Raw genomic sequence first — 22,207 nt, 5'->3', positions numbered from 1 at the left:
CTTTACTCTTGTTTAATTAGGAATATCTGTTCAATTTTGCTGTTTAGAGAGGAATTTGATGTATTACGTGGTAGTTATTTCAAAAATTACAACTGCCATGTGACCACTCATTGTTTACTTTTTTTTTTTTAATTTATTTTTATTTTTGGCTGCCTTGGGTCTTTGTTGCTGTGTGCGGGCTTTCTCTGGTTGTAGCGAGCGGGGGCTACTCTTCATTGCGGTTCGCGGGCTTCTCATTGGGTGGCTTCTCTGGTTTCAGAGCATGGGCTCTAGGCACGCAGGCTTCAGTAGTTGTGGAACTCGGGCTCAGTAGTTGTGGCTCGCGGGCTCTAGAGCGTAGGTTCAGTAGTTGCAGCACATGGGCTTAGTTGCTCCATGGCATGTGGGATCTTCCCAGATCAGGGCTCGAACCTGTGTCCCCTGCACTGGCAGGCGGATTCTTAACCACTGCGCCACCAGGGAAGTCCCACTCATTGTTTCTTTTGCTTTTTTTTTCTCTTAAATAAGATAGTTAAATAAATCATAGCTTAATTTGTAAAATGGAGTGTACTTTCATATGTGGTGTGTGGAATCAGTAACGTTAATTAGGATCACTCAGGTTATAATACCTAAAAGTTTTCTATGATAGTTTAATTTAGTTTAAATTGTCTTTTTATTTTATTTATTTTGTTTTTATTTTTTTCTTTAATTCTTTTATAAGTTTATTTATTTATTTATTTATATTTTTGGCTGTGTTGGGTCTTTGTTGCTGCGCGCAGGCTTTTCTCTAGTTGCGGCCAATGGGGGCTACTCTTTGTTGTGATGCGCGGGTTTCTCATTGTGGTGGCTTCTCTTGTTGTGGAGCACAGGCTCTAGGCACGCGGGCTTCAGCAGTTGTGGCACGCAGGCTCAGTAGTTGTGGCTAACGGGTTCTAGAGCTCAGGCTCAGTAGTTGTGGTGCACGGGCTAAGTTGTTCCATGGCATGTGGGATCTTCCCAGACCAAGGCTTGAACCTGTGTCCCCTGCATTGGCAGGCGGATTCTTAACCACTGCGCCACCAAGGAAGTCCAGAATTGTCATTTTAGCATAGTCCTTTTGGGCGTGGATAAGGAGTTTTTCTAAGTAATAGGGTCATTAAGCATAAGGCTTGTGTAGCCAGTTATCTTCTAGAAGAAATGATTTTGATAATTTATTAATTTATTTGAGGATTATTTTAGATTAACATAGGTCTTCATTTGCAGAGTATCTTAAGCCTTCAACAAAATAGAATGAAAACTACATTTAAAAAATCTAATTTTTAAACACCAAATTAATTTAGAAGCTGAAGTATCCTTAATATGTCCTGTGCCCACATAGGTATAAATGTGCATGTTTTTTTTAAAAACATGTTTTATCATATAGTTTTCATATATATTTGCATCTGTGGTAAAGCATAAAAATAAACATTTAAAAGTACAATAAATACTTGTAAAGATAAGTATTGGCAAAAGGGGCTAATATATGGATAAATTTACATAATCTGTTAACAAGTTTGATTGATAATATTCAAAGGTTTTTCCTTTTTTATATTTGTTTGCAAATGAAGGTTCCTCCCCGGGCAGAAGAAATCACCATTCCAGCTGACGTCACCCCTGAGAGAGTTCCAACGCACATTGTAGATTACTCAGGTAGTGAATGTCTTCTTGTAGGTGAAGCTGTAGAGTTAATTTAATAGTCCTTAAAAAGGTACTTAAATGAGCTTTAAAAAATGTTTTAAGAGGGGTGTTCCTTTTCTCTAGCAGTAAATGATCATTTACTATTTTTGTGTTACCCCACACCCCACGAAAAGCAGTTCTCTGTCCCTAATTTGCCAAGTTGGATTCTGTAATAACGAAAAAGAAGGAGGGATGGCAAATGACCAGACAAATGATACCCTCCTTGAATTTGCATGTTTGCAGAGAGAAGTTCTGTGTTAATTTTGTTATCAGACATTCAGGCATGCTCTGATGATGTAGAAAGCGTTCTAATTTGAAAAAATTTTGAGTTCTAAATTTGTTTTTTAATTTGTCAGACTTTGTCCTTAAAAAAAAAAAAGCTAAAACAGTTATCATCTTGCTTACAGTATATGATAATGGAAGCACATCTATATTGCCTTCAATAATGTAAAGTTTTTCTACACACTACTACTTTACTTTTTAGTCATTAAATTATTTTACTTTGTTCTGGGACTTCTTTTGGAAAGAAAGGGAAGTTGTAACAGGTGTACCACTCTGATGAGAGATGTTGATACTGGGGGAAGCTATATATGAAGGCAGGAGGTATATGGGAAATCTCTGTACCTTCCACTCAGTTTTGCTGTGAACCTAAAACTGCTCTAAAAAATGAAATCTATTTTTTAAAATGGGTATAACTACATTAGTAATACTTTGTTTTGCTGAGCTGGTATTCCATATATTCCAAAAGTGAAATACTTTGCAGTCTGATACATATGACTGTTGAACACTTAAAATGTGTCTGGTCTAAATTGAAATGTGCTCTAAGTATAAAATATAAGTGGATTTAGAAAATGAAAAAAGGAATGTACGATATCTCATTAATAATTTTTCTATTGATTACATATTGAAATTTTAATATTTTTGTTATTTTGGGTTAAATTAAAAAGTCATTTTACCTGTTCCTTTTTACTTTGTTTAAGGTGACTACTAGAAAATTAAAAATTTCATGTATGGCTTGTATCATATTTCTGTTGGACAGCACTGTACTAGAAGCTGAGGGGAGTTGGATGTTTTCTGCTACAATCAGTCTCATAACTAGCTTTATTTACAGAATTATTCTTTTTCAATATGTGTAGCCACATACTTAGATTCACTTTAGTATTAGAATTGAGGCCTTAACACGTTGATTACTCAACATTTGAGAAGATATTTAAAATATGGCCAATTTTTTAGCATAAATTGAAATACCATGTACTCATTTGTGATATTAGTTTGTATGTCAGAAATAACATGCATTTTGGGGGGAAACAGTTAATGTAAAGTGATCTAAATTAATATGTCAATAATTGCTTTGGTCTTCATTTGTTTACTTCTCCATTCTAGCTATATGTTGCACCTATCCCCTGCACCTGTGGGATTATAGGCATATCCACCCATTGAGATCCGTTCTAGCCAGAGATATGGGCCAGTGAGGGAATTTTTTTTTTTTTTTAATTTATTTTGGCTGCTCCGGGTCTTAGTTGTGGCACTTGGGATCTTAGTTGTGGCACTTGGGATCTTTTAGTTGAGGCATGAGGGCTTCTTAGTTGCGGCACGTGAACTCTTAGTTGGGGCATGCATGTGGGATCTAGTTCCCCATCCAGGGATCGAACCTGGGCCCCCTGCATTGGGAGTGCTGACTCTTACTCAGTGGACCACCAGGGAAGTCCCCAGGGAATTCTTGACGCATTATCATGGTCCAGTTTTGCTTCTGAGGCCTGGTTAAGATTACTTCTATCTGCTGTCTAGATCTTAAGCTTATATTGCCCAGATTCTCACCTGGCTTTTTGACCCTGTGTGTATAGACTCTTTGGGCTTCTGACTCTCACTTGGGTTTCTGATCTCTTTTCCCAGTCCCTTCTCAACTCTAGATCAGATGCCGGCCCAGATTTATCACACAATGCCTTCTGCTCTTCCTTGCCTGAGTTATCTTCATGTAGACTTGTCTCTCAGTGCCAGCCAGCTTCCTTATCATAGTTCAACTCTGTTTTCTCTGGCTTGCCCTTGTCTTTGCCACTTGTCTGGCACTACACCATGTAAATGACATGAGGGGTGAGGGATGTTTTGTGGGATGTTAGATGGGTGTCATATGGATTTTAGCTTGGCCATTTGTTTTTATGAAAGTGTTTAAAATATGAAAAGAAATTTTTGACTTTGTCATTTGTAGAAGCAGAACAGAGTGATGAACAACTTCATCAAGAAATATCACAGGTAAGTTAAAAAAAAATAGTTCTAGGTTTTCTTGTGGGAAAACAGTGATGATTCTGTATCTACCATTTCATTCTCTCACTTACCAAGAGGACTTTTTCAGTTCTTTATTGTTACTGCTGACTTTGAGAATGTATTTTTGCTGTAAATCCTTTGGAACCTTTTCCTCTTAGAGGCATGCTAAGTGTTTTAGTTTTCCAATTTTGTTCTTTCTTTGGCCCAAATATATTAGCTAGTTGGTAATTAAATGCTACTTTTGTGTTATTTTAAAATGACATCAATTTGTTAATTTTTCTTGTAGGCTAACGTTATCTGCATAGTTTATGCTGTTAACAACAAGCATTCTATTGATAAGGTATGAATGTATGACATTTTTTCACTATATTTTGTTAAATTTCAGTGGGGGCACTTTTAAAATTGATCCTCAATTTAGAATTTTAGGGGTCAAGGTAGAGTATTTTTCAAAGAAGATCCTCATCGTGGCTTACTTCTTGTTAATTTTCATTTTAGGTAACAAGTCGATGGATTCCTCTCATAAATGAAAGAACAGACAAAGACAGCAGGTAGTTGTTTTCTCTCAAACTTCGTATATTGAAAATTTTCAAACTTAGAGGAAAGTTGCAAGAAATAGTACAATGAACATCTGTAAACTATTCACTTAGATCCACTAGTTAACAGTTTGCCATATGTGCTTTATCTATAGGTCTGTCTGTTTACACACTCACACCTTTTTTGGGAGGAATTATTCGAGGCAGCGCATATATTTGAGAGCAAAGCAGAAAATAGAGCTCTGGTATTATAATGTGCCCTCTCTCTTGAGTTGCCCTTTTGAGGATTGGCAATACCCTAAGTCATTGATTGCTCACCATGTGGTATATGTAAGAGCACAGGACTTGGAGGAAAATGAGTGACCTTGGAAATCTGGCTTGGCCTCTTATGAGCTCTAAAACTTCATTGAGCCTTAGTTTCCTCATCTGTAAGTGGGTAATACTTCTCTTGGCTACATGTGGTTATTTTGAGAATCCAGTGAAATATAATGCATGTATAAGTGCTTTATAAGTTCTCTAAAAATCTTTATAGAGATCTTCATTTAGGAATTCATGCAGGGAGATTTCTTTGAAATTCTTTGGAAGATATATGTATGATACGGAAAAAGCAAATTCTGTTTTTTTCTAAGCAGATTGGTGGTCCTAGGTATAAATGTTTTGAGCTTTAAATGGAAACAAAACATTCTTGTGGTATTGTTTAATTGAACATGTTATTTGTGAAGCATTTGAGTCTTTTTCAAAAAAATTTTTATTGAGATATAATTGACATAAAATTATGTTGGTTTCAGGTGTATAACATCATGATTCAGTATTTGTATATGTTGTGAAATGGTCACCACAATAAGTCTAGTTACTATCTGTCATCATACACAGTTAACTTTTAAATTTTTTTTTTTTTTTTTTTTGTGGTACGTGGGCCTCTCACTGTTGTGGCCTCTCCCGTTGCGGAGCACAGGCTCCGGACGCACAGGCTCAGCGGCCATGGCTCATGGGCCCAGCCACTCTGTGGCATGTGGGATCCTCCCGGACCGGGGCACGAACCTGTGTCCCCTGCATTGGCAGGCGGACTCCCAACCACTGCGCCACCAGGGAAGCTCCCACAGTTAACTTTTAGTATTTACTCTCTTGGCTACTTTCAAGTATGCTCCACAATATTATTGACTATAGTCACCATGGTGAGCTTTACATCCCTGTGGCTTATTCATCTTATAACTGAAAGTTTGTACCTCTTGACCCCCTTCACCTGTTTCACCGACTCCCACCTCCCACCCACTTCTCTGGGAAGCACCATTCTGTTCTCTGTATCTATGATTTTGGTTTTTTTTTAGATTCCACATATAAGTGAAATCATACAGTATTTGTTTTTCTCTGTCTGACTTAACTGTGCTTAGCCTAATTCCCTCAAGGTCCATCCATATTGTTGAAAACGGCAAGATTCCATTCTTTTTTATTGCTGAATAATATTCCATTGTATATATATTCACATCTTCTTTATCTGTTTATCCATTGATGGACACCTAGGTTGTTTCCTTATCTTGGCTATTGTAAATAGTGCTGTAAATGAACATGGGGGTACATATATCTTTTCAAATTAGTGTTTTTGTTTTCTCTAGATAAATACCCAGAAATGGAATTGATGGATTGTGTGGTAGTTCTATTTTTAATTTTTTGAGGAACCTCCATAGTGATTGCACCAATTTACATTCCTACCAAGAGTGCACAGAGGTATATGAGGGTTCCGTTTTCTCCACATCCTCACCAACACTTCTTATTTCTTATCTTTTTGATAATAGCCATTTTACCAGGTATGAGGTGATATGTCATTGTAGTTTTGATTTGCATTCCCCTGATGATTAGTGACGTTGAGCATCTTTTCAGGTGCCTTTTGGCCATCTGTATGACATTTTTGGGGAAAAATCTGTATTCAGATCCTCTGCCCATTTTTAAATCAGATTTTTGGGGGTTTTTTTGCTGTTGAGTTTTATGAGTTCTTTGTATAATTTGGATATTAAATTCTTATCTGATATATGATTTGCAAATAATTTTCCCCCATTCAGTAAGTTGTCTTTTAATTTTGTAGATGATTTCATTTGCTGTGTAGAAATAGAAATTTTTAGTTTGATATAGTCCCACTTGTTTATTTCTGCTCTTGTTGCCAGATCCAAAAATTCATCACCAAGACCAATGTCAAGTAACTTATGCCTGTATTTTCTTCTTGAAGTTTTATGGTTTCAGGTCTTACATTCATGTCTTTGATCAAAATGGTCTTACATCCATTTTGAGTTAGTTTTTGTGTATGGTGTAAGATAGTGGTCTAGTTTCATTCTTTTGCATGGGGCTGTCCACTTTTCCCAATACCATTTGTGGAAGAGACCATCCTTTCCCTATTATATATTCCTGCCTCCTTTGTCATAAATTAATTGACCATATTGTTTGGGTTCCATTGATCTATGTATTTGTTTTAATGCGAATACCATACTGTTTTGATTACTATAGCTTTGTTACGTAGTTTGAAATCAGGGCGCATGGTGCCTACAGATTTTTTGTTCTTTTTCAAAATTGCTTTGGCTATTCAGGGTCTTTTGTAGTTTCATCCAATAGGATTATTTGATGTATTTCTGTGAAAAATGTCATTGGAATTTTGATAAGGATTGCATTGAATCTGTATATTGCTTTGGGTAATATGGACATTTTCACAATATTAATTCTTCCAGTCCATGAGCACAGAATATTTTTCTGTTTCTTTGTGTCTTCTTCAGTTTCTTTCATCAATAACATACAGTTTTCAGTGTACAAGTCTTTCACCTCCTTGGTTAAATTTATTCCTAGGTATTTCATTCTTTTTGATGCAATTGTAAATGGGATTGTTTTCCTAATTTCTCTTTCTCATAGTTTGTTGTTAGTGTATAGAAATGCAACCAAACTTTGTGTATTGATTTTGTACCCCACCACTTTACTGAATTTGTCTGTTAGTTGTAACAGTTTTTTGGTGAAGTCTTTAGGGTTTTCTATATATAAAATCATGTCCTCTGCAAATAGTGACAGTTTTAGGTGCCTTTTATTTCTTTTTCTTGCCTAATTTTTCTGGCAAGTACTTCCAATATTTTGTTGAAAAAAAGTGGGGAGAGTGGGCATTCTTGTCTTGTTCTTTGAGTCTTTTTAAATGTTAGGAAAACCAGGCTAATATCTATATATTATTCACATCTGGCCCTTTACTTCATTTTTTAGATTTCTTTTTTAGTTGGGCATTTTCATGCCTTGAAACTCTAAAGATCTGTTTCTAAACAGATGAACATGGTGACTCACCCTCTCACGTATTTACTTTGTGACTGAGATGGCATTGTATGTGCTACATCTTGCATCTCTGATGGCTTCTCTTTATCATTGTTTTATCATTAGCATTGTTTTAAAGTCACTTTGTAGTGACTTACTGACAAAGCTGAAAGGAGCTCTCTAGAGCTATACTGTCCGAGGCAGTAGCTTCTAGTCAGTTGTGGCAATTTAAGTAAAATGAAATAAAACGAAAAATTCAGTTTCTTGGACACAGCCACATTTCAAGTGCTTGATAGCCACTTGTGGCTAGAGGTTACAGGAATGGACAGTACAGATAAAGATCATTTCTGTCATCACAGAAGGTTGTATTGGACAGGACTGCCTTGGAGGAAACGATGCCTGTATGCTCCTGACACCTGTTTTTCTTGCTGATTACTTGAACTGTTTCCAGGAGGGACTCTTCAGAGGAGTCAGTTTTGCCAGGATCTATCAAGCACTAGCTTGAACAACTGAATTTTTAAAATGGGCTCTACTATGACAGTTTCGTAAACTGCTCTTTAGAAACTAGCTGGCTAGTCTTGTGGCCCTTTTAGTATGCCATCTGAAAGTGGCTTTCAATATTTGGAGATCTCTAATTGCGCTTTCTCAGGGGTGGCTATACTTTTACCCTTCCCTGAATCATGTGAGCATATTTATTTCTCTTGTGGTTGATTTGTTCCAAGGTGATCTATTTCTTTAGTGTATGGACTTCACATTTTCCCAATACCCTCTTTCGTGGGCCTCATACCTTAAGTTTATATTTGTTACACATATGTTCTTACTTAGGACTTCCTTGTACCATTATCACAGTGCTCCTTAGTCAGATGTGCCCATCACTGTCGCCTGAAGTACTTTAAAACAATATAGATGCCTTTGCTCCACCCTTTGAGTTTTAGAATCAGTAGGTTTGGAGTAGGGCTTGGACATGTGTATTTTTTTTTTAAGATCCATAAATTATTCAGAGCCACGTTTGGTTGTAAAGCACCACATTTTTGGAAACCCTTCTGGCTCTATTAACAATCTATATTTGGGTTATGAAGTGGGCCAGTCCTTTTACACATAATAACCACACTAGGTGGTTAAATAAATGCTTGCAAGTATTTCTTTTGCAATCTGGAGTTCCAGCAAGATGATTTGCTTTCCCTTTAAGCTCTCTTGTGGGATGTACAAATAATTGTTCTACACTGGGCTAGTACTCCTTGGTAATCCCCATTCAGATTTCTGATAAGCCTGTCAGATTTAATTTGTTTAAAACAAAATCCTTAATTCCCTGCCTACTCCCCACTGCCGCCCCCCCCCCCAGATTTTTAAGTCTTTTCTGTCTCAGAAGCTCTACGCATTTTGTCCAGACAAAAAATCTGTTTACTTTTCTTGATTTCTGTTTTCCTTCAATCTCCATATCTAATCTACCCATTGCTCCTGTTTGTTCTACTTCTAAAATATATCTCAAATCTGAATATTTCCTCTTCACCTTCATTGCCCTAATCCAAGATATCACATAAAAAAACTTTTTTATTATTGAAAATAAATCAGACATATACAGAAGTAGAGAGAATAGTATAACGAATCCCTCTGGATCAGTCATCCAGCTTCAGTAATTAACAACTCATGGCCAGTGTTGTTTCATTTATTACCCCTCCCCTTGGGATCATTTTGAACAAATCAGATATCATATTGTACTGTAAATATTTCAGTATGTATCTCTCAAAGATAACAAATGACTGCATTTTAAAATATCATTTGGATCATATCATTCATCTACTTATAACCCTTCTGTGGCTTCCCTTTTTACACTTAAAATAAACCACACACTCTTTACTGCAGCTGTAATTCCTTTTGTGTCTGGCCTTTGCTCCTCTCTCCAACTCCATTTCATACCTCTTCCCCTTGGACCAGTACTCTTCAGCCACTCTGGCATTTTTCTGTTCTTTGGACTCATGGGAATGTTTTTTCAGTTTGGGGCTTTTGCACATGCTGTCCCTTCTTCCCAGCCAGCTCTTTCTTGGATTTTCACATAACAGATTCCATTTCATCCTTTACTGCTTGGCTCAAATGCCACCTTGTCAGAGAGATTTTTCCCTGATTACCATGTAGAGTTAGCCCCCTCCCATTACTTTATCCCATATCCCCCTGTTTATTTCCTTCATTGCACTTAACAGAATTGGAAAGTGTCTTGTTTGTTTATTTGCTTATTGTCCATTTCCTGATTTTCACTATGAGAGTGAGCAGAGACCTTTTCTGTCTTGTGTCTGTAATGCTTAGAACAGTCCCTGGCTTATAATAGGAACTCAGTAAATATTTGCTGATTATGAGCATGCTTTCCAGGGTGCTTGGGCTGACTAAGATAGAGGGTTCATATTGAGGAGATTAAGTAAATCTTATTAGTTAGACTAGGTTACAATGTACATTAAAATATAAATCTAATGTCTTTTGCCTTCCTTATTATTACAATGTGCCCTGTTTATTTCAGGCTGCCTTTGATATTGGTTGGGAACAAATCTGATCTGGTGGAATACAGTAGTATGGAGACCATCCTTCCTATTATGAACCAGTACACAGAAATAGAAACCTGTGTGGAGGTATGCCTTATCATTGGATTTTGAAATTTATAGTTGGTGAGTTCTCACTAAATTGAGGTTCAGAATAGGAGGGAGGGAAGATGTGGGGTGGAATAAATTTGTTTGTGAAGTCTTGTAAACCAAATAAAACAGAGAACTTGGAGATGGCCTCTGAGCTCTTTGTAAACAGTCATATTGTGTTATCCACTAAGAAAAATGCACTTTTTTTCAGTTTCTTCAAGGAATGTTGATAGTTTAAAAAATATTTTTAGCTCTCATAATTGCTTTCAGAGTGAAAAATTTTAAACTTTCTTTTCAGTGTTCAGCAAAAAATCTGAAGAACATATCGGAGCTCTTCTATTATGCACAGAAAGCTGTTCTTCATCCTACAGGGCCCCTGTACTGCCCAGAGGAGAAAGAGGTAAACCCTCCATCCCATCAGGCTGTGTTAGTAGGGGCTGGAATGTGTAGGTAGTAACTCCGTTATGAAAACGATTTTTAGTAACTCTGAAGTATTCATCTAAACTGCTAAATTTAAAATTTATTGCTTACTATACTGTTATATTTTCTAGGTACTTTTCTTCAAAGACATTCATGTTAAATAGTCAGAATAATATTCCAGATCAAATATTATTTCAGGAAGTGCCATTAAAACAAACAGAAGAATTGGCAATTGTAACAACAAAAAGTCCAAAGACTTAACTAATGGTCTACTTGCTTTGCTACAATTAAATCCACAAATCTGTGGGATGAATTGGGAGATTGGGATTGACATATATCCACTAATATGTATAAAATAGATAACTAATAAGAAAGTGCTGTATAAAAAATAAATAAATAAAATAATATTCAAATCAAAAAAAAATCCACAAACTTAAGAACACATACAAGCAAAAAACTTGTGTAATTATTTGAAATGGGTACAATATGTAATACAATTTGAATACTCCCTTTTGTTCCATAGCTTAGAAACACAGTAATTCCTTAATGAAATATTTAAAATTTAACAATATTTTACCGTAGACTTTTTTTTTTTTTTTTTTTTTTGCGGTACACGGGCCTCTCACTGTTGTGGCCTCTCCTGTTCCAACATCGTGCAGGCTCAGCGGCCATGGTTCACGGGCTTAGTTGCTCCGCGGTATGTGGGATCCTCCCGGACCGGGGCACGAACTCACGTCCCCTGCATCGGCAGGCGGACTCTCAACCACTGCGCCACCAGGGAAGCCCTACCATAGACTTTTAAAATTAATTTTTAAATTGAGATGTAACTCACATACCATAAAGTTCACCCTTTTGAAGTGTTCTCTTCAGTGATTTTTAATGTATTCACAAAATTGTGTGTCCATCCTCACTGTCTGACTCTAGAGTGTTTCAAAAGAAACCTTTTACCCACTAGCAGTCACTCCCATTCCCTCCTTCTTCCTTACCCCAGCTTTTGGCAACCAGTAATCTTCTTTCTGTCTCTATGGATTTGCATATTCTGGACACTTCATATAAATGGAATCATACAATATGTGGTCTTCTGTGTCTGGCTTCTTTTATTTATTTATTTATTTTTGGATTTTATTTTTTATACAGCAGGTTCTTATTAGTCATCCATTTTATACACATCAGTATGTACATGTCAATCCCAATCTCCCAATTCATCCTACTACCACCCCCACCCCCACTTCCCCCCTTGGTGTCCATACGTTTGTTCTCTACATCTGTGTCTCTATTTCTGCCCTGCAGACCAGTTCATCTGTACCATTTTTCTAGGTTCCACATGTATGCGTTAATATACGATATTTGTTTTTCTCTTTCTGACTTACTTCATTCTGTATGACAGTCTGTAGATCCATCCACATCTCTGCAAATGACCCAATTTCATTCCTTTTTATGGCTGAGTAATATTCCATTATATATATGTACCACATCTTCTGTATCCATTCTTCTGTCAATGGGCATTTAGGTTGCTTCCATGACCTGGCTATTGTAAATACTGCTGCAATGAACATTGGGGTCCATGTGTCTTTTTGAATTATGGTTTTCTCTGGGTATATGCCCAGTAGTGGGATTGCTGGGTCATATGGTAATTCTATTTTTAGTTTTTTAAGGAACCTCCATACTGTTCTCCATAGTGGCTGTATCAGTTTACATTCCCACCAACAGTGCAAGAGGGTTCCCTTTTCTCCACACCCTCTCCAGCATTTGTTGTTTGTAGATTTTCTGATGATGCCCATTCTAACTGGTGTGAGGTGATACCTCATAGTAGTTTTGATTTGCATTTCTCTAATAATTAGTGATGTTGAGCAGCTTTTCATGTGCTTCTTGGCCATCTGTATGTCTTCTTTGGAGAAATGTCTATTTAGGTCTTCTGCCCATTTTTGGATTGGGTTGTTTGTTTTTTTAATATTGAGCTGCATGAGCTGTTTATATATTTTGGAGATTAATCCTTTGTCAGTTGATTTGTTTGTAAATATTTTCTCCCATTCTGAGGGTTGTCTTTTTGTCTTGTTTGTAGTTTCCTTTGCTGTGCAAAAGCTTTTAAGTTTCATTAGGTCCCACTTGTTTATTTTTGTTTTTATTTCCATTACTCTAGGAGGTGGATCAAAAAAGATCTTGCTGTGATTTATGTCAAAGAGTGTTCTTCCTATGTTTTCCTCTAAGAGGTTTATAGTGTCTGGTCTTACATTTAGGTCTCTAATCCATTTTGAGTTTATTTTTGTATATGGTGTTAGGGAGTGTTCTAATTTCATTCTTTTACATGTAGCTGTCCAGTTTTCCCAGGACCACTTATTGAAGAGACTGTCTCTTCTCCATTGTATATCCTTGCCTCCTTTGTCATAGATTAATTGACCATAGGTGCGTGGCTTTATCTCTGGGCTTTCTATCCTGTTACATTGATCTATGTTTCTGTTTTTGTGCCAGTACCCTATTGTCTTGATTACTGTAGCTTTGTAGTGTAGTCTGAAGTCTGGGAGTCTGATTCCTCCAGCTCTTTTTTTTTTTACCTCAAGACTACTTTGGCTATTCGGGGTCTTTTGTGTCTCCATACAAATTTTAAGATTTTTTGTTCTAGTTCTGTACAAAATGCCACTGGTAATTTGATAGGGATTGCATTGAATCTGTAGATTGCTTTGGGTGGTATAGTCATTTTCGCAGTATTGATTCTTCCAATCCAAGAACATGATATATCTCTCCATCTGTTTGTGTCATCTTTGATGTCTTTCATCAGTGTCTTATAGTTTTCTGCATACAGATCTTTTACCTCCTTAGGTAGGTTTATTCCTAGGTATTTTATTCTTTTTGTTGCAATGGTGAATGGGATTGTTTCCTTAATTTCTTTTTCTGATCTTTCGTTGTTAGTGTATAGGAATGCAAGAGATTTCTGTGCATTAATTTTGTATCCTGCAACTTTACCAAATTCATTGATTAGCTCTAGTAGTTTTCTGGTGGCATCTTTAGGACTCTCTATGTATAGTATCATGTTATCTGCAAACAGTGACAGTTTTACTTCTTCTTTTCCAATTTGTTTCCTTGTATTTCTTTTTCTTCTCTGATTGCCGTGGCTAGGACTTCCGAAACTATGTTGAATAATAGTGGCGAGAGTGGACATCCTCGTTTTGTTCCTGATCTTAGAGGAAATGCTTTCAGTTTTTCACCACTGACAGTGATGTTTGCTGTGGGTTTGTCGTATATGGCCTTTATTATGTTGAGGTAGGTTCCCTGTGTGCCCACTTTTTGGACAGTTTTTATCATAAATGGGTGTTGAATTTTGTCAAAAGCTTTTTCTGCATCTATTGAGATGATCACATGGTTTTTATTCTTCAGTTTGTTAATATGGTGTATCACATTGATTGATTTGCGTATATTGAAGAATCCTTGCATCCCTGGGATAGATCCCACTTGATCGTGGTGTATGATCCTTTTAATGTGTTGTTGGAGTCTGCCTGCTACTATTTTGCTGAGGATTTTTGCATGTATATTTATCAGTGGTATTGGTCTGTAATTTTCTTTTTTTGTAGTATCTTTGTCTGGTTTTGGTATCAGGGTGATGGTGGCCTTATAGAATGAGTTTTGGAGTGTTCCTTCCTCTGTAATTTTTTGGAAGAGTTTGAGAAGGACGGGTGTTAGCTCTTCTCTACGTGTTTGATAGAATTCACCTGTGAAGCCACCTGGTCCTGGACTTTTGTTTGTTGGAAGATTTTTAATCACAGTTTCAATTTCATTACTTGTGATTGGTCTGTTCATATTTTCTATTTCTTCCTGGTTCAGTCTTGGAAGATTATACCTTTCTAAGAATTGGTCCATTTCTTCCAGGTTGTCCATTTTATTGGCATAGAGTTGCTTGTAGTAGTCTCTTATGATGCTTTGTATTTCTCTGGTGTCCATTGTGACTTCTCCTTTTTCATTTCTTTTTTTTTTTTTTTTGCGGTACGCTGGCCTCTCACTGTTGTGGCCTCTCCCGTTGCGGAGCACAAGCTCCGGACGCGCAGGCTCAGCAGCCATGGCTCACAGGCCTAGCTGCTCCGCGGCATGTGGGATCTTCCCGGACCAGGGCATGAACCCATGTCCCCTGCATTGGCAGGCGGACTCTCAACCACTGCGCCACCAGGGAAGTCCTCATTTCTGATTTTATTGATTTGAGTCCTCTCCTTCTTTTTCTTGATGAGTCTGGCTAAAGGTTTACCATTTTGTTTATCTTCTCAAAGAACCGGCTTTTAGTTTTATTGATCTTTGCTGTTGTTTCCTTTGTTTGCATTTCATTTATTTCTGCTCTGATCTTTATCATTTCTTTCCTTCTATTAACTTGGGGTTTTGTTTGTTTTTCTTTCTCTAGTTCCTTTAGGTGTAAGTTTAGATTGATTATTTGAGATTTTTCTTGTTTCCTGAGGTAGGCTTGTATTGCTATAAACTTCTCTCTTAGAACTGCTTTTGCTGCATCCCATAGGTTTTGGATCATCGTGTTTTCATTGTCATTTGTCTCTAGGTATTTTTTGATTTCCCCTTTGATTTCTTCAGTGATCTCTTGGTTGTTTAGTAACGTATTATTTAGCCTCCATGTGTTTGTGTTTTTTACGTTTTATTCCCTGCAATTGATTTCTAATCTCATAGCGTTGTGGTCAGAAAAGATGCTTTATATGATTTCAGTTTTCTTAAATTTACTGAGGCTTGATTTGTGACCCAAGATGTGATCTATCCTGGAGAATTTTCTGTGTGCACTTGAAAAGAAAGTGTAATCTGTTGTTTTTGGATGGAATGTCCTATAAATATCAATTAAATCTATCTGGACTGTTGTGTCATTTAAAGCTTGTGTTTCCTTATTAATTTTCTGTCTGGATGATCTGTCCATTGGCGTAAGTGAGGTTTAAAGTCCCCCACTGTTATTGTGTTAGTGTTGATTTCTTCTTTTACAGCTGTTAGCAGTTGCCTTATGTATTGAGGTGCTCCTATGTTGCGTGCGTATATATTTATAATTGTTATATCTTCTTCTTGGATTGATCCCTTTATCATTATGTAGTGTCCTTCCTTGTCTCTTGTAACATTCTTTATTTTAAAGTCTATTTTATCTGATATGAGTATTGCTACTCCAGCTTTCTTTTGATTTCCATTTGCATGGAATATCTTTTTCCATCCCCTCACTTTCAGTCTATATGTGTCCCTTGGTCTGAAGTGGGTCTCTGGTAGCCAGCATATATATGGGTCTTGTTTTTGTATTCATTCAGCGAGCCTGTGTGTTTTGGTTGGAGCATTTAATCCATTCACGTTTAAGGTAATTATCAGTATGTATGTTCCTGTTACCGTTTTCTTAATTGTTATGGGTTTGTTTTTGTAGGTCCTTTTCTTCTCTTGTGTTTCCTACCTAGAGAAGTTCCTTTAGCATTTGTTGCAGAGCTGGTTTGGTGGTGCTGAATTCTCTTAGCTTTTGCTTGTCTGTAAAGCTTTTGATTTCTCCATCGAATCTGAACGAGATCCTTGCTGGGTAGAGTAATCTTGGTTGTAGGTTCTTCCCTTTCATCACTTTAAATATATTGTGCCACTCCCTTCTGGCTTGTAATGTTTCTGCTGAGAAATCAGCTGTTAACCTTATGGGAGTTCCCTTGTATGTTATTTGTCATTTTTCCCTTGTTTTCAATAATTTTTCTTTGTCTTTAATTTTTGTCAATTTGATTACCGTGTGTCTCGGCATGTTTCTCCTTGGGTTTATCTTGCCTGGGACTCTCTGCGCTTCCTGGACTTGGGTGGCTATTTCTTTTCCCATGTTAGGGAAGTTTTTGACTATAATCTCTTCAAATATTTTCTCTGGTCCTTTCTCTCTCTCTTCTCCTTCTGGGACCCCTATAATGCGAATGTTGTTGTGTTTCATGTTGTCCCAGAAGTCTCTTAGGCTGTCTTCATTTCTTTTCATTCTTTTTTCTTTGTTCTGTTCCGCAGCAGTGAATTCCACCATTCTGTCTTCCAGGTCACTTATCCGTTCTTCTGCCTCAGTTATTCTGCTATTGATTCCTTCTAGTGTATTTTTCATTTCAGTTATTGTATTGTTCATCTCTGTTTGTTCATTCTTTAATTCTTCTAGGTGTTTGTTCTTTAATTCTTCTAGGTCTTTGTTAAACATTTCTTGCATCTTCTCGATCTTTGCCTCCAATTCTTTTTCCGAGGTCCTGGATCATCTTCACTGTCATTATTCTGAATTCTTTTTCTGGAAGGTTGCCTATCTCCACTTCATTTAGTTGTTTTTCTGGGGTTTTATCTTGTTCCTTCATCTGGTACAAAGTCCTCTGCCTTTTCATTTTGTCTGTCTTCCTGTGAATGTGGTTTTCCTTCCACAGGCTGCAAAATTGTAGTTCTTCTTGCTTCTGCTGTCTGCCCTCTGGTGGATGAGGCTATCTAAGAGTATTGTGCCTATTTATTTTTTTTTAATTAATTAATTAATTTTTGGCTGCATTGGGTTTTTGTTGCTGCGCATGGCTTTCTCTAGTTGTGGCAAATGGGGGCTACTCTTTGTTGTGGTGCATGGGTTTCTCATGGTGGTGCCTTCTCTTGTTGTGGAGCACGGGCTCTAGGCATGCGGGCTTCAGTAGTTGTGGCACGCAGGCTCAGTAGTTGTGGCTCGTGGGCTGTAGAGCACAGGCTCAGTAGCTGTGATGCATGGGCTTAGTTGCTCTGTGGCATGTGGGATCTTCCTAGGCCAGGGCTTGAACCCATGTCCCCTGCATTGGCAGGCAGATTCTTAACCACTGTGCCAACAGGGAAATCCCTGTGTCTGGCTTCTTTCACTTAGTGTAACGTTTTCAAGGTACATCCATCCACGTTGTAGCATTATTAGTACTTCATTCCTTTTTATGGTCAAATGATACTTCATTTTATGGATATACCACATTTTGTTTATCCATTCATCTGTTGTTGGATATTTGGGTTGCTTCCACTTTTTGGCTGTCGTAAAAGAGCTGCTAAGAACATTCGCACATGAGTTTGAACCCCTGTTTTGAGTGTCTATTTAGCAGTGGAATTGCTAGGTCACATGGTAATTTTGTTTTACTTACCGAGGAACCACTAAACTATATGAAAGTCCCAATTTCTCCACATCTTTGCCAACACTTGTTATTCCCCAGCCCCCACCTCTGTTTGTCTGTTTATAGCTATCCTGGTAGATGTGAGTGGTATCTCTTTTTTTGTTGTTGGTGGTGGTGTTTTTTTTTTTTTTTTTGCGGTACGCAGGCCTCTCACTGCTGCGGCCTTCTCCCGCTGCGGAGCACAGGCTCCGGACGCCCAGGCCTAGCGGCCATGGCTCACGGGCCCAGCCACTCCGCGGCATGTAGGATCTTCCCGGACCAGGGCACGGACCCGTGTCCCCTGCATCGGCAGGCGGACTCTCAACCGCTGTGCCACCAGGGAAGCTCTCGTTGTTTGAACTGCATTTCTTTGATGGCTAATGATGTTGGACATCTTTTCATGTGCTTATTGGCCATTTGTATATCTTCTTTGGAGAAAGGTCTATTTGAGTATTTTGCCCATTTCTTAATGGAGTTATTTGTTTCTTTTGTTGTTGTATTTGAGTTTTTAAGAAATGAAAGTTTGCTGGGGGGAAAAAAGTTTCCTGAAAGCATTTTTTTCAGGAAAAGTTTATAGTATAGGTGAGTGGTTGTAGAACTGACCCACAGGCCAAATTTGGCCTGCCACCTGTTTTTATACAGCCTATGAGCTAAGATACATTTTACATTCTTTAATGATTGGGGAAAAAATCAAAAGGAATAATATTTTGAGATATGGGAAAATTATATGACATTCAGATTTTCACCATTGATAAATAAGTTTTATTGTACCACAACCACCTTCATTCCTTTATATTTGTCTATACTTTCCTGTTACAAAGGCAGAGTTGCATAGTTGCAACAGAGCTTATATGTGGTAACTGTCATAACACTGCTGCTCAGTGCACTGCTAACTGGACTGACATGGTTCAAATGCAGCAGCATTTCATGTACCATGTGTACCTCTGTACTGCGGCATTTTATTTTTTTATTATCAGTATATACCTATCATGCCAAAAGAAGAAAAGAAAAAAGTGGGTTTTCAGATGGCAAAACAGATATATATTCTGAGCTCTAATTTCAGCATTGGTTTTTTTGGACCTAAATGCACGCACAAAGGAAATTTCCTAATCCGTTTGACCATGCAGTTGAGGAGCTTCCACCCAGCCTTCAGTTGGAACTGATCAATCTGCAGTGTAATGATGTGTTAACAGGCAATATCAAGAAAAAAATCAAATATGATTCTGTAAATGCCTTCCAAGTGATGAATGTGCTCAATTAAAGTTGTATGTTTACAGGTATGTGTCACTATTGGCAGTGTGTATCTGTGCAAAAAGACATTTTCAAAGATGAAGTATGTAAAATCTCATTACAGATCAGCATTAATAGCTGAACACTTGCAGTTGATTTTCATGATAGGGAATGCTGACTTTTTTTTTTAATTGAAGTATAGTTGATTTACAGTATTGTGTTAGTTTCGGGTGTATAGCATAGTGATTTGTTTTTTGTTTTTGTTTTTGTGGGGTTTTTTGCAGATTGTATTCCATTATAGGTTATTACAAGATAGGGAACATTAACTTTGAACCCTAATTAAGCCAAATGTTATCCCTCTAAGAGGAATTCCATCCTTCTCATTAGTAGACCTGTATAGTAAAGGTATACTCAGTTATTACTATATTTTTAATTTAATTAATAAATTATTTAATTTCATTAATAAATTATTATTATTTCATTAATAAAAACTTTGATTATCTCTTGCTATGTAAGTACCTACATGATATCCTTGATTTTGCCTGTTGACCCGCAAAGCCTAAAGTATTTGCTATGTAGCTCTTTACCAAAAAAGTGCTGACCCCGGTATAAATATTAATCTGAGTTATCCCTTAATCTGACCCTGATTTACTCTTCCTTAATCCTGGTTTACTGTTCCTTAATTGGAGTGTTTATTTCTAACTTGCTCTTAATTCAGTATTTCCCAAATTCACCTCATAATAGTCACTAGGTGTACTTGTTAAAAATACAGATTCCAGGGGCTTCCCTGGTGGCGCAGTAGTTGAGAGTCCGCCTGCTGATGCAGGGGATGTGGATTCGTGCCCCGGTCCGGGAGGATCCCGCATGCCGCGGAGCGGCTGGGCCCGTGGGCCATGGCCGCTGGGCCTGTGCGTCCGGAGCCTTTGCTCCGCAACGGGAGAGGCCGCACTGGTGAGAGGCCTGCGTACCGCAAAAAAAAAAAAAAAAAAAATACAGATTCTATTCTGATTCAGCCAGGTGCTATATCTTACGATCAAGAAAATTTGGGAAACAGTCTCATACTGGAGAGATTTACTTCTCAGCTTAGCCTAGCAGTACATTCAATCGCCACTGTTAGTTTGTTCTCAATTCTCTAATTGCTACTTTTTTCTTAGGCCTATTATTAGTTCTGCTAATCTGCTAATCCTCCCTTCCCTGTAAAACACCTACTACCATCTGTTAGTCATTTCTTAGGTAGACCTGCTTAAGGTAAAATCTGTAACTTTTAGAGACTATATGCCTTGATTTATACAAGTACAAGCCTTGAGTCTAACCTTATAACAGAATCTTTTATTTAGACAACATTAATAAGCTTTTAACACAGATTTGAGGTAGGATCATGAAAAAGATCATATTCTAAATTAAAGCCTGAATTCGAAATGTTTCCAGTGATGACGGACTCTGTATGACCCATGGAGTCCTCTGCTTACCTAACAATGAAAAAGATCTGTGTGAGGGTTTAGATTACTTTATATGCAAAATGTTTATTTTATTACTGCCAAAATATTTTAGTTTTATTAAAGTATAATTTTTAATACTTTTAAAAAGTAGTCATTTTTTGGTGTTATATTTTAAGAGGTTAATATTTAAATATTGTATTGAGCTAATACCTTAGAGTACTTTTGCTTCTGATGCATTTCAAGCTTTAATGAAAAATGCATCACTGTTTTTCTTCAATTACTTTTTTTTTTTTTTTTTTTTGCGGTACGTGGGCCTCTCACTGTTGTGGCCTCTCCCGTTGCGGAGCATAGGCTCCGGACGCGCAGGCTCAGCGGCCATGGCTCACAGGCCTAGCTGCTCTGCGGCATGTGGGATCTTCCCGGACCGGGGCACGAACCCGTGTCCCCTGCATCGGCAGGCGGACTCTTAACGACTGCGCCACCAGGGAAGCCCCTGGGGCTTATTTTTAAATAGTCAAATATTTGTTCTATCCGTTATAAATCCTAAAATAAAAGTTGTCAAAGTACACTTCCAGCAGCTTTTCTTATAAAAGTTGTAGTGTCAAAAATGTAATTTTTTAAATGTAATTCTTATCTCATAATAGGAAGTTAGTAAAAGACTTGTACACTTATCGACCAGTGCTATTTTGTCACCTGCTTGCGAATCAGTACATTTTATATCCCAGCTTTGATATATACACACACACGTGACAGACCAAAACATTTAGTCCCATTTTGCTGCTAGAAGGTCAAAAATCAGAGAAGTTGGGGGGGAAAAGCCTTTACTGTAGTTTTATGTCAGCTCAAATTCTTTATGGAATGAGAGAGGGCATTTCTTCTTTATATGACTGGAAGAATGAATCTTCCCTAAAGATGAATTTCTCTTTTGCCCATCTTCAGAGGGTGTGTGGTCATGAAGGGAGAGTTTAAGCATTCCAGATCGGTCCAAGTAAATATTGCCTCATTTACTTAAAGTGGCTTGGGTATAAAAGGAAATGGCTTTGCTTTAGTTCATTTTTCATGTTGGTTGTATTTGATGTTATGTATTTGGCAGTGAAAACATTCAGTATTCTTCTCAGCATATTTATGAAAATCATATCTTAAAATCCCAGCTATTTACATTAAAACGATTGTTTCTTTTCTCAATGATTTATAGATGAAACCAGCCTGTATAAAAGCCCTTACTCGTATATTTAAAATATCTGATCAAGATAATGATGGTACTCTCAATGATGCTGAACTCAACTTCTTTCAGGTAGCCTTTTATTTCAGATATTTGTGTATCTTGGTCTTTTTTTGCTGAGAAGAGAAAAAATCTATGGGCTTGAACAATGGTATTTTGATAAACATGCATCTCTTTCATGTAAAAACTCTCTTTCACATCAGGCTATTTAATCTTTACCTAGGGGATAAAACTCTCTTATGCTTAGGAGTTGAGGGGACTCTGAGAGTGTCATTTCATGGTGTACAGTGGGTTTATTAAGGATGACTTGAAGTCTGAACTTTGAATTATTTTTCTTTCTCGGTTTTGTATAACATAGCTACACAAAGAGCTCTGTGTTTTAGGAACATGATGGGGAGAGTAGGGAAAACATGTCCTAAGTATGACATGTTTTACTTAATAC

At 37.4% G+C, this 22,207-nt stretch overlaps 1 protein-coding gene across 10 annotated transcripts in view; it reads left to right on the top strand.

Annotated features, from left to right (window-relative positions):
* RHOT1 (ras homolog family member T1) overlaps window positions 1-22,207 on the top strand; it is a 67,556-nt gene that overhangs the window by 12,141 nt on the left and 33,208 nt on the right. For all 10 annotated transcript variants that reach the window (XR_007473379.1, XR_007473380.1, XR_007473378.1 and 7 more), the window contains exons 3-9: window positions 1,566-1,647; window positions 3,881-3,924; window positions 4,223-4,276; window positions 4,432-4,484; window positions 10,252-10,360; window positions 10,659-10,760; window positions 21,739-21,837. Coding sequence is in view for 7 of the 10 variants with exons in the window: in XM_033423453.2 (XP_033279344.2) it covers window positions 1,566-1,647; window positions 3,881-3,924; window positions 4,223-4,276; window positions 4,432-4,484; window positions 10,252-10,360; window positions 10,659-10,760; window positions 21,739-21,837 (543 nt within the window). In the remaining 3 variants the exon portion in view is untranslated. The remainder of the gene's footprint in view (window positions 1-1,565; window positions 1,648-3,880; window positions 3,925-4,222; window positions 4,277-4,431; window positions 4,485-10,251; window positions 10,361-10,658; window positions 10,761-21,738; window positions 21,838-22,207) is intronic.

Source organism: Orcinus orca, chromosome 19 (assembly GCF_937001465.1).
Source record: "Orcinus orca chromosome 19, mOrcOrc1.1, whole genome shotgun sequence".
Lineage (NCBI taxonomy): Eukaryota > Metazoa > Chordata > Mammalia > Artiodactyla > Delphinidae > Orcinus > Orcinus orca.
Note: the sequence above shows the minus strand (reverse complement) of the source record. Positions and strands in the feature narration are given on the sequence as shown.